The sequence below is a fragment of the Pogoniulus pusillus genome, chromosome 3 (genome assembly GCF_015220805.1).
Source record: "Pogoniulus pusillus isolate bPogPus1 chromosome 3, bPogPus1.pri, whole genome shotgun sequence".
NCBI lineage: Eukaryota > Metazoa > Chordata > Aves > Piciformes > Lybiidae > Pogoniulus > Pogoniulus pusillus.
Window position 1 is genome coordinate 48,156,502 of NC_087266.1, and position 12,451 is coordinate 48,168,952.

Sequence of the window (12,451 nt, forward strand, 5' to 3'; positions counted from 1 at the left end):
ATTTTAATGTAATAGAAATAAAGAAGGCATTCAGTAGTTAAAGTGAAATAGCACAGATCAGAATAGAATAGAATAGAATCAGTAAGGTTGGAAGAGACCTCCAAGATCATCCACTCCAACCTAGCACCCAGCCCTGGCCACTCAACCAGACCGTGGCACCAAGTGTCTCATCCAGGCTTTTCTTGAACACCTCCAGGGATGGTGACTCCACCACCTCCCTGGGCAGCCCATTCCAATGGTAATCACTCTCTCTGCCAACAACTTCCTCCTAACATCCAGCCTATACTACAGGCAAGGGCAAAGGCTGTGGCCCCATCTCAGGCATGTTGCACAGCACAACTCTTGGATCACAGTTAATGTTTTGGTGAGAACATCAGGCTGCAACAGAACAGTTGTGAATTCAGGTTCATGGTCTCCATGTGGCCTGGGAGGTGACGTTCAGCCTTCTGAGAACTACTCCAACTGGAGTTGGTGACTGTACTATCCAGTTGTGTGGTATGTAAAGCTTATCTAAAGCTTGAACTGGTAAACATTGAGTTAAGTGTAAACACAAACACAATTTGTTTAGTCAGACTGCTCTTATGTTTGCAAAGAAACAGAATGACTTAGACCTGAGCATCTCACTTTGCCACAAACAACTTTGCCTGGTTGTGTTGGGCAGGATTAGACCAAAGCACCCTAAAGGGAAAAACCAAAGCATCTTCTTGCATTTGAGTACCTGTATTGTGAAGGGTGTGAGTTTCTTTTTGTTGATTGTTCTCTCATCAATGGTATCTGGCACTGAAAAGTTGATCATCTTACTGGAAATGAAAGAGAAAACAACAAGAAGTCCACTACTAGCTATGCACGCACAAAATGTTGCTATGGTTTATGTCACAGCGCTGTGGGACAAGTCAAAGAGGCAGCTACTGAGCAAATGCAGCCAGCCTCTGCTTTCACATGTATGCATGCAAGCACTCATACAGTACTTGAGCAATTCCTTGGGTCACATGCAGGTTGTACAACTGATGTGTAGAAAGTTTCTGTGAAAGCTCTCACTGTCTCATACTACTTCATATGAAGCCCTAAAAGTCCTTGGACAAAAACGAAACCAAGCAACTCCTCACATTTCACTGACTTCATCTTACTGAAAGTGACCAGAGGCAAGGAAAAGCTTAACATGAAAGAAGCTTTCTATTTTTAACCTTAGAATTATTAAGGCACTGAAATTGCAGAGATTAATGAGCTTAATGTAAAGCCAGCAGCTTCCATTTAAGCAGAGCTGTGAGTTTGTGCAGATTCATGGCTCCCATTTGTAAGAAAGACAGGCATTCTTTACCAAAGCACTATGCCATCACCAACTGCCTGGAAGAGGTCATCTGTTTCTGGATTCATTGGCACCACGTGCTTACAATCAGGGTCCTTCTCAAGGGCTTTATTAATCCAGTTGACAAAAGCATACTTTTCTTCCTCTGTGGACATGACAGAAATCCATCAGTTTGTTGTGCAATACTTCTAACCATCATTTTACTTACAAAGGTGGATCTTCCTGTGAAGACCCTTCCACCAGCATGACTAATCAGCAAACCTCTACAAGGGGAGAAGGTCCTGAGGAGACAGGCAAATGAGGTGAAGATAGCCATGGGTTTGAGCTGGTTAATACTCCTTCCACACTCCTTTCTACTGACTAAAGCTGTCCATCATCATGAAGGCAGGCATATTACAGAGACTCATAATGAAGCTGATGTGATTCAGTTGTATGCTGCAGTTGCTATGCTCTGCTAAACATAATTTGTACTTGTGCCATAATTTGAATGCATTGTTGTATCATTCTGCTAAATCAGAATCCCATGTACCTTCAAGTAAGTGAATTGTGTATTGTGCATTACATCCCTCCACATGTGGAGTACCTAGAAAAGTCTGTCTGGGACTCTGATGAGAAGCATTCAGAGGACAATGGGCAAATGTTCCTTATAGTCCAACAGGGCTGTAACATGGCTATCTTGCCCCAGCAGCAGCTTGCACTACCCCCAGTAGCTCAGAGAAGGTCTCTTCCATGCTCAGGTGGGTGGGAATCTTGGAAACATCATCTGCTGAGAGTGGAGAAGGGTCTCCTTCCCACGGGAGTGTCCGTTTCCTACCCTTGCCCCTGGAGAAGACTGCCATGGGTGGGACCTCTTCCCTGTGGAGCTGCTTCAGAGCAGGTTGTGCCCAGGAGGCAGCAGAAGCAACCATGGCTGCTTCAAACTTTCAGCTTGGAGAAACAGGCTGGGAGAAGAGCCCTGATGAGGTCATGCCCACTTTAGAAAAAGATCAGGAACCATTTGGTTACAGCTGAGTTTACAGAAAGGCTACCAGACCACCGGTAAGAAGTGCAAGGAAATGGGCTGTCAACAGTGAGGAACCTCTTCCATTCTTCCCTGGTAAACAGGGACAGCAGCAGTGCTTTTGCTGCTGCAGCTCTTCTCTGGCAGAGCTGCAAGGCATTTAAAATAAGGGAAGCTAATCCAGATGGAACTTCCTCCTGTAGCCACAGCTCTGTCCACCCCAGTAAACTGGCTCACTCCATTTCAGTAAAGATCCTGCTCTAGTGCCTTGTCACCTTCCTATGATGTTTTGGGTGTTCCCTGCCCCCCCCCCCCCCCCCCCCCCCCCACTTTAGAAATCACCCAGACTAGACTCAGCCAGCTCTGGAAATTTGAATGAAGCTTATTAGTTACAGCTGGCACAATATACAAGCAGATATTTACAGTAGATACAGTTATAGACAGAAATAGACAAGGGAAAAGGTAATACAGAAACACAACAGCCCTCTCAGAAACCTGAGTCCCCAGGAGGGGCTCCCAACCTCCCCTGCACCTTCCCCCCAGCCCTCTCAACCTTACCCCAGTCCCAAGGAAGAATGGAGGCTCGGCCAGGGGGATAGGAAGCAAATGGAGGGTGAGATTAGAGAGTAAGATGCAGCTCAGCCAGCAGCCCCATACATCTCAGCAAGCCTATGAGTGAAGTAGCCATCACCACTGTTTCCCTTTCACAGCCTGTAATCTTGTTCTTCTCACCAAAACATTCCAGCCTGCTTCAAACTAGCACACTTCCCAACTGTGTCTTGCACCAGCACTGCCTGAACAGCCACTGAAGTTCACTGAGGCCAGAGCACCTGGGTTTGCTGACAACCTCCAAGGGCACAGTTGCTCCTAGCTGCTGTCAGCTGTGCCTACCCGAGTAGGAGTGCTGCGTGCCGGCGCTGGACTGCTCGGACGTCCCGCCGATAGCACAGATCCCCTCCTTCTTGTTGATCTGTTTTCGGAATGACTTTGCCACATCATCGCTCTTCAGGTCTTGGAAAATCTTTCAAGCATGAGAAACAGTTCTTTTAAAACTTGTACAAAGTGAAACACTGAGCTCTTGGGCCAGAAATCATGTCCCCTCTGCGTCACACACAGCGAAGCACAGCTTGCCTAGCGTTCACTGGGCTTCTGTGCCAAAGCTGGGTATCTGCTGTGGTAGAACAGAAACAGCCACAGCTCTTCCTTTATCACAGCAGTTAACAGAGATCAGCTGAAGTAGCAGATATGAAACCACGGAGCTAAAACTGCAGGAAGAGCATCTTTAACAGATTCGTTTTTGAAGAAAGGACAAGTGAAAATCCCAAGTGGAATTGCCCTGCTTTAGCACTTGCTTTTGTCCCAGTTCATAGAATCATAGAATCAACCAGGTTGGAAGAGACCTCCAAGATCAACCTAGCACCCAGCCCTAGCCACTCAACTAGACCATGGCACCAAGTGCCTCATCCAGGCTTTTTAAACAGAAAAACTGCCCCATAAAGTTTTCAGTTTCAATCTGCTCACATGTTTCATAACCATCTAGCCAAAGCATAACCTTTTTGCAAGGTGTAACTGAAAAACCTTATCCTGCTGCATCAATCAAATGGAAAGATAGTAAGTTGATTCAATATGCTGCTGCATTCATGTGACTTGTCCCAGCTCTTTGCAAGATTTGTCCTGCTGTCATCTTTTCTAGCAAAGGGACATCCTGGATTAAATACACAGGTGCTTCATGAGACACTTTGCTTGTGCCTCTGTGTTGCAGGCTGTGCTGCCTGCTATCACTGCTTGCTGCGGGCCACGGTAAACAAGCCCACAGACCAGTGTGGTGTTGGGCCAGCCATGATGGAGTCTTCAGATGACTCAATATGAATTATGCAGAAGCCCATTTATTGACCATGACAGCCCAAATTTATACACTCAGCCAGCAGAGCACAGGCCTACACATGAGCAGAATGAGTCAGGGACAACCCACCACATCTGCATACATACACACCTTGTTGTTCTCGTTAGCGAGGGTCCATTTTCTACCCCTTCTGAGATAAGCTGGCCAGCTGCATGTGAGACCCAAGGTCTGTTATTACAAGGATATGCCTGTTGTCCCTTCTCTTCACTCCATTCCCACAGCTCTCCTGCAACTGCACCCCACAACTCTTCTGCATTCTGCATTCCCACACCTCTGCTGTGCCCTGGGGTATCGCGCCTGGCATCCTACTTACTGAAATAAACAAGGTCTCACTTACTGAAATAAATTCATCAAAACTTATCCTTCCATTCCCTGTGGTTGTCAAATTCTGAAGGAGTTCTCTGGCTTTATATCCTGGCAGGGGAAGGCTGGCTGCCTTCAACACATCTGTCAGATCATTGGCGTGAATGAACCCGCTCCCGCTGATATCTGCAAAGATCAAAGCAAGCATTTAGGTTTGATGTCCGCCCAGTGAAATGCTCTGCACACTAAGGCTGTTGGGTTTCATCTACCTGGGGAAGAGTGCATTATATATAAAGATTGCCCTGGTGAGACCTCATCTGGAATACTGCGTTCAGTTTTGGGCTGCCCAGTTTAAGTGGGACAGGGATCTGCTGGAGAGGGTCCAGCGGAGGGCTATGAGGATGACGAGGGGACAGAAGGGCATGGCTGATGAGGAGAGGCTGAGGGACCTCGGGCTGCTTAGTCTGGAGAAGACTTAGAGGGGATTTGATAAGTGTTTCTAAGTATCTGAAGGCTGCCAGGAGCAGGGGGACAGGCTCTGCTCACTTGCTCCCTCTGATAGGACAAGGAGCAATGGGTGTAGGTTGCAGCAAAAGAGGTTCCACCTCAACACAAGGGGGAACTTCTTTACTGTAAGGCTCACAGAGCACTGGAACAGGCTCTGCAGAGAGGTTGAGGAGTCTCCTTCTCTGGAGCCTTTCAAGGCCTGTCTGGATGTGTTCCTCTGTGATCTGTGTTAGATAGGATTGTCCTGCTCTGGCAGGGGGGTTGGAATCGATGATCTCTTTGGGTCCCTTCCAACCTCTAATCCTACGATTTGCTATTCTGATTTCCAGTGTTTTTATGTCCCTCCTGTTGTTTTGCCAGGCCTTGCAGTAAAAATATAACCAACAGTTCTATTTTTACTAATTTCACTGGAATTAAATCCTACCTAGCTTTTGTTTTCAACTACTGTGGTGTCATTCACACCCTAGAAGAAAACTACAATTTGACAAACAAAACCTCACAACAATGAATTTATGCATTTTAAACATCCAGCAATGTCTTAACAAAGCTAGGTCTGGGTGGATCTAATTGACTTTCCAAGGTTTGCATATATATGTATAGATATAAAGTTGTGATTTATGGAGTGAATATCTTTGTGAGTAGCCTTGTGAGGCTTGGCAGGGCTCTGGGCAACCTGGTCTAGTTGAGGATGCCCCTGCTCACTGCAGTGGGGGTTGGACTAGAGGACCCTTGGAGGTCCTTTTCAAGCCAGACCATTTTATGATTCTGTTCTGTCTACAGAACAGCTAAAGGAAATGGGTTTCACATAATAAAGAGTTACATCTTCCATGTGCATATATTCACAGATATAACTTGTGATTTTGGCCTGCTGTTTTTATTGGGGGTTGGGGTTTTTTTGCATCTAGTATCATCAGAAGTCATGAATTTAGAGTCTTGGAAGTGCATCCCTAAAACAAAAAACTGAGTGTTTCTCTGCAATGGTGCTACCAGGGATAGTCCTACAGAGCCTGTTGCAAGATCTGGAATAGAATGTTATGAGAAGATCACTGATACAGGTCACACAGTCCTTTCTTCTTCACCAGTTTGTTAAAATCCCCACAGATCATAAAGGAAGCTGAATCTATCATGTGGAAAGCTTCTGCTAAAACACTTTGGTTATGTACACCATTACATATATAGTTTTATTTATGTGGGGTTTATATGTCTGTGTGTTTTTTGTTCTGCAGGCTCTTTCTGCCCAGCCCAGAGGCCACGGTGATTTCAAAGAGGCATGTGCCAATTTCCTGCGTGGTGAGTTGCAATGTGAGTCACTTGTTGCAGGCTGCAAACAGACACTCAGCTCTTTGCAGCAGTATCACAGAGATTAATACAGATGGCAAAGAGCATCCTATCCATATCTGAAGTAATAGGCTGTAAAGAGGGCTGGAGCACCTCTCCTATGAGGACAGACTGAAAGAGCTGTTCAGTCTGGAGAAGAGAAGGCTCCGAGGTGACCTTATTGTGGCCTCCCAGTATCTGAAGGGGGCCTACAAAAAGCTGGGGAGGGACTTTTCAGGATATCAGGGAGTGACAGGACTGGGGGGAATGGAGCAAAGCTGGGGGTGGGGAGATTCCGACTGCATGTGAGTAGGAAGTTGTTCACCATGAGAATGGTGAGACCCTGGGATGGGTTGCCCAGGGAGGTGGCTGAGGCCCCAAGCCTGGAGGTGTTTAAGGCCAAGCTGGATGAGGCTCTGGACAGCCTGATCTAGGGTAGGATGTCCCTGCCCATGTCAGGGAGATTGGAATTAGATAATCCTTGTGATGGTCCCTTCCAACCCTGACTGGTTCTATGATTCTGTAATACCCCAAAAGGATCTGGACTTGGAGAGGGAAATATCTGGGAAGGGCACAAGAGCTTCCTCACAGCATGTCACAGTTTTTTTGTGTAAGAACATGACAGACTTTCTAATGAACAAGTGCAGTAATACAATAATGCTCTCACTGAACTGCAGAAGGATACAGAAAGGTTGGATTTAAAGATGTGCAGGAAAAGATAAGGCATACATGAATCCTTAACATCTAATACAGGATACATAAACTCCCCCCCCAAACCTTCCCCCCCAACAAACAACAAAACCCACCAAAACCCCAGTGCTCATTTTTTTCCCATTCCCCATTGTCTCCCATTAGCCCCAAGAGGGCCAAAATTCACAGGGCAGATGCCTACATCGTTACCAAGTTACCCACACAAGGATCCATCTAGAGAGCCAGAAAGGCAGGGAGAAAAGAGAGTGAATTGACCTTGCTGCTTACTTTTAAAGTGTTTGCAGGATGATGGGACTGATTAACTTAATTAGGATATCAGGAGGTGACCAGTTCTCCCCCTGGCATGCAGCTTGGTCTCTGGAGGTTATTTTCAGGCAGTCTGGGATAACCTGGAGCCCCTCAAACCATGACACAGCACTTGCCTTGTCAGCACATCAAGTGTAGAGGGCCCAGATGTTTAAAATTGACAGCTTGGGCTGCTGTGTGCTCAGAAATCAGAAAGACATCAGCTGGGAGCAGCAAGGACAACTGACTAACACAAAATCCATCAAGGCTGACAGACGTGCTAATAAAAGTTAAGTGAGCTGTGAGAAGCACAAGGACCTTCTCTTACGATTTGGGTTGACAGTGATGGCTCTGCATGACTTTAAAGGAGACAAATCAGATAGCACCTTTAAAAGCTTGGAAAAGTAACCCACACTTAAAAAATATATGAGGCTTGAAAGGTCATAGTAAAGAGATTACAGATTTTGGTACCCATCTGCACATTTGTCCCTTTCAGAAGGAGCACTGAACTAATTTTTTTCTCCCTTTCCAAATTATTTGTCAAGAATAAGCAACATTCTTGGGAAAACACTTGAGAGCATATCTGACATGGTTTTCTGTACAGTGTTTGAGGCTCCTTCATAAACTCTGCTGCTCCTTATTGCTCTGCCATCTCCCTCCAGTAAAAAAGCCATTGCCCTGCAGCATGCTGGTGTGGTTTCATCTAGGAGGCCTGCAGTGGCAGGAAAAGGACTTTCTGTGGTTTCTGTGACAAAGCAGATCAGTGTTGGACAAGTAAGTTCCATTTCCTCACGGCTGGTCAGAACATGAGAAAAGAGCTTGCTACAGCTTCACACTTGTGCAGTGTCTTTCCTGTTTGCTGTACTCACCCACTTTGCCAAAAGCCTCTCGAAGCTCTGCCATCTCCTCCTCTGAGAAGTGTGCTGCTGCAGCCATTTCTTATTTCTCTGAGTGGCAGATCTGCAGGAAGAAAGCACTTGTGCTTATCTGATTCCTTGTTGAGCATATAATCGTGATGAAAAAAAGCTTTCACTTGGAGTTTTGGGCTCAAAGCACCTTCCCAACGCTTAAAATCAAATTCCTCTCTGCATTCCAAAATCAAGTGAAGGGTTAAAAATCATTTGTACACGAGCTACAAATTCGTGTCCTTCCTTGCCAGGCCTTGTTAAAAATACCTAAAGTTTTGTTTTAGCTAATTTCACTGCAATTAGATCCTACCTAGCTTTTGTTTCCCGGAGAGAAAGCAGACACATCTCTGCTAGTTCTTGTTGTTCTCTGGTTGGAAACACCACTGACCATGTGCTTCTTGAGCAGTTGCTGGCAGAGAACTGGCAGCCTTGTCTCCTGGGGCTCTGGAGTGAAGCCACAGCCCCGGGGGACATTTGCACCACCTACCTTTGGGTATCTAATGAGGAGGCTGGACACCCTTACATCGTAGATGGATGGAGAGAGGCTCTGCCAGACGGCATTCAGAGCATCAGCTCAGGCTTCTCAGAGGGCTCCTTCTCTTCCTGGCTGTGAGGAGAGTATAAGGACTTGCCCCTTGAAGTGCCTGAGGTTGTGTGGCCCTTTAGGGATGGATAGCTGGAAGGATTTTTCCTGCCTTTCCCATCATGAAAGCCAAATAGTAGGAGGAAGGATTCGATTTTCTCTTTCTAGGCACTTTTCTTAATAATCAAAACAGGGAAATTTCCTTTCATTTGGTATTTAATTTCATTCACTGCCAGAAGATGTGAATTATACCCCTCTGCTTTTTCATGTGCCCACTATTCTTTGCATCTATTCATGAGGAAACTACTCAGGAGACAAAACTATTATTCTATATTTGCAAGAATGACTCTAGTGTCCTATGTCTCTTTAAGTATTAATTAACTAAGCAACTACTTAAACAGAATAGAAACCTGAGCTGATCCTGGAAAGTGGTTGCTGTAGCTACAGTGTTCAAATGAGATTAAAAAAAATCAGGGATACTCCACTCCCAGACCAAACCCACCACTGCATCCTGGAGGCTTGCAGTCCAAACTTCACAGAAACACATTCAGGGGTGATTAAAACAAAAATAACTACAGAATTGCTGGAGCCCTCTCTAAAGGCACAGAACTGTGTACAGGCTTCAGAATTAATGCTCTCCTGAACTTCTGCATTGATTCCTTCTATCTCTGAGAGCTGCTATGGACATGGCTTTGATTACCCAAAGGCAATCTCATGTGGTTCATCTTTTTGTCTGCTATTTCCCCATAGTAACATGCACCCTTTGTCTGCCACATCACTGTGATTTTAGGCTGAGGACAGCTTCCAGGAAAACCTGGAATCCAACCTTCAAAAGAAGGGAAATGCAGCATAAGACATATTGCAAGTTGCTCTTGGGGTACAATAACTTATGTGCAGTTTTCATCACACAGAGCTGGTGACTGCTACTGAAATGCTAATACAATATTAAAAGTGGTTTCAACCACCATGCTGTCAAGGATGACTTGTGAAATCCCATGCAGTCCACTAGCAATGTGAGCTAGGCATGCTAAGATGAAATTAGTAGGCTAAAGTTGACCCAGCAGTGTGCCCAGGTGGCCAAGAGAGCCAATGGCATCCTGGCCTACATCAGGAGCAGTGTGGCCAGTAGGATGAGGGAGGTTATTCTGCCCCTGCATTCAGCACTGGTCAGGCCACACCTTGAGTGCTGTGTCCAGTTCTGGACTCCTCAATTCAAGAGAGATGTTGAGGTGCTGGAAGGTGTCCAGAGAAGGGCAACAAAGCTGGTGTGGGGCCTGGAACACAAACCCTATGAGGAGAGGCTGAGGGAGCTGGGGGTGTGCAGCCTGTAGAAGAGGAGGCTCAGGGGGGACCTCATTGCTGTCTACAACTACCTGAAGGGAGGCTGTAGCCAGGTGGGGAGTGGCCTCTTCTCCCAGACAACCAGCAATAGAACAAGGGGAAGCAGTCTTAAGTTGTGCTGGGGGAGGTCTAGGCTGGATGTTAGGAGGAAGTTGATGGCAGAGAGAGTGATTGGCATTGGAATGGGCTGCCCAGGGAGGTGGTGGAGTCACCATCCCTGGAGGTGTTCAAGCAAAGCCTGGCTGAGGCACTTAGTGCCATGGTCTGGTTCAGTGGCTAGGGCCGGGTGCTAGGTTGGACTGGATGATCTTGGAGGTCTCTTCCAACCTGGTTGATTCTACTCTATTCTATTCTAGATCCATAGTCTTCTGCCTTCATCCTGGTATCTTTCCTGTCTGATTCCTCACTACCAACCAGCATTTCTACTCCATGCTGTGTGGTTTTGCAACATGTGGATCACTTCAGATGCACAGGGACACAAGAAAAAATTACATTATCAGTAATATTCCATATTCTACTGCCAGATAAGCAATATAATTCATGACACAACTTCTAATAGCATTAAGACTGTTCTAGAGCTTAAGAGATAAGAAAGGCAAGATGTTGCTGCCTCTAAGATTGGGTTTGCATAATTTTATAGGCTGGAGGAAAAAAAAGAATTATCACCAAAGCAAAATGGACTTTTCTTGACTGCATAAGAAATTGTGGCCTCTGCATTCATACTAACAGCACATCACAGCATGACAGGCTTTGCTACAGCAAACCCTTGTGACAGTTCTTCTAGGTCAGTATTGTCCACTCTGTTGTAAAGGTAGTCAAGAAATCAGATGAATCTTGCCTTAAACACAAGAACTGGTCCTTGATCCATCAAGGAGCAATTGTACTCAGGAGATGGAGATATCACTGACCATTCCAACACACAACTGAGCTTCTTCTGTGTTTTCATGCCCTTCTTTGTGCCAAGGAATCATGAAATCTCTCTATTTCAGCCTGTCAGCTTCAGCATCTAGCATCACTGACTGAAAACCCATTCCCTGCTCACACAGCAGTGAAATTCAGACAGGCACCTCTGTCAGACAGCCCGATGGTGCTGGCTTTGCAGCAAGTTTGGCAGCTCAGGTGCCAGAATGGTTTAGGTTGGAAGAGACCTCAAAGATCATTTAGTTCTGACCCCCCCACCATAGTCAGGGGCACCTCCCACTAGAACAGGTTGCTCAAGGACTCATCCAACCTGGCCTTGAACACCTCCAGGGAGGGAGCAGCCACAACCTCCCTGTTCCTGTGTTTCACCACCCTTGATGTAAAGAACTTCTTCCTAACATCTAGTTTAAACATCTCCCCTCTTCCAGTTTAAACACATTATCCCTCATGCTGTCATTACAAGATCTCCTAAATAATGCCTCTCCAGCCTTCTTGTAGGCCCCCTTCAGATATTGGAAGGCTACTACAAGGTCTCCTCAAAGCCTTCTCTTCTCCAGGCTGAAGAGCCCCAACTCTTGTGGGCTGTCCTCATAGGAGAGGTGCTTCAGCCCTCTGATCATCTTCATGGCCCTCCTCTGGGCTCACTCCAACAGTCTGATGTTCTTCTTGTGCTGGGGGCACCAGAACTGCACACAGTACTCCAGGTGGGGTCTGAGGAGAGCAGAGTAAAGGGGGGGAATCCCCTCCCTTGCCCTGCTGGCCATGCCTCTCTTGATGCAGCCTAGCACACGGTTTGCTGTCTGGGCTGCACATGCACACTGCCAGCTCATGTCGAGCTTTTCATCAACCAGGAAGGTTGAAGGATCCTGAAGGTATGTTCAAATATCAGTTAAAAAAAATGAAGTTCCTTAGAGTGAAGCAGATAAATGTGAAAACATTCTTGGATATAGAGTCAGGATACTGAGGAGGGGATGACAGCTCCACAGATCAGAATGACAGTGGAACTGCCAAGAAGAAAGAAATAGCAGGTCATAAAAATGCAGAAGGAAAATAAAACACTCCTGGAGACAGACCAAGCTCCAGATGGCATCAGTACATCTGGATTACACATTGGCTGGAAGTGAGAATTCATTCCTGTTTGACAAACAGCATGAATCCACTACTGTAAAACCAAAGTACAGTTGTGTAACTACACCCCTTCCTCCCCAGAAGACCACTGAGTTACAGGTTAATGTCAATAAAAGGGAAAATGGTTTCACCTAAGTGGCTGAGAATCACAACAAACCCTTATCAAAAGAGCCTCTACGAAGCACTCCCTTTCCTACCATCGTTTCCAAACCAATATGCTAGTCTTGACTTAAAGCCA

General features: G+C 46.0%; 1 protein-coding gene across 3 annotated transcripts in view; it reads right to left on the bottom strand.

Moving 5' to 3' along the window:
• LCP1 (lymphocyte cytosolic protein 1) overlaps positions 1–12,451 on the bottom strand; it is a 51,743-nt gene that overhangs the window by 17,915 nt on the left and 21,377 nt on the right. For all 3 annotated transcript variants that reach the window (XM_064175269.1, XM_064175275.1, XM_064175260.1), the window contains exons 2-6: positions 8,202–8,292; positions 4,547–4,698; positions 3,198–3,327; positions 1,319–1,451; positions 719–800 (exon numbers count right to left, since the gene is read on the bottom strand). In XM_064175269.1, coding sequence (XP_064031339.1) covers positions 719–800; positions 1,319–1,451; positions 3,198–3,327; positions 4,547–4,698; positions 8,202–8,268 — 564 coding nt within the window. In that variant the 5' untranslated portion in view covers positions 8,269–8,292. The remainder of the gene's footprint in view (positions 1–718; positions 801–1,318; positions 1,452–3,197; positions 3,328–4,546; positions 4,699–8,201; positions 8,293–12,451) is intronic.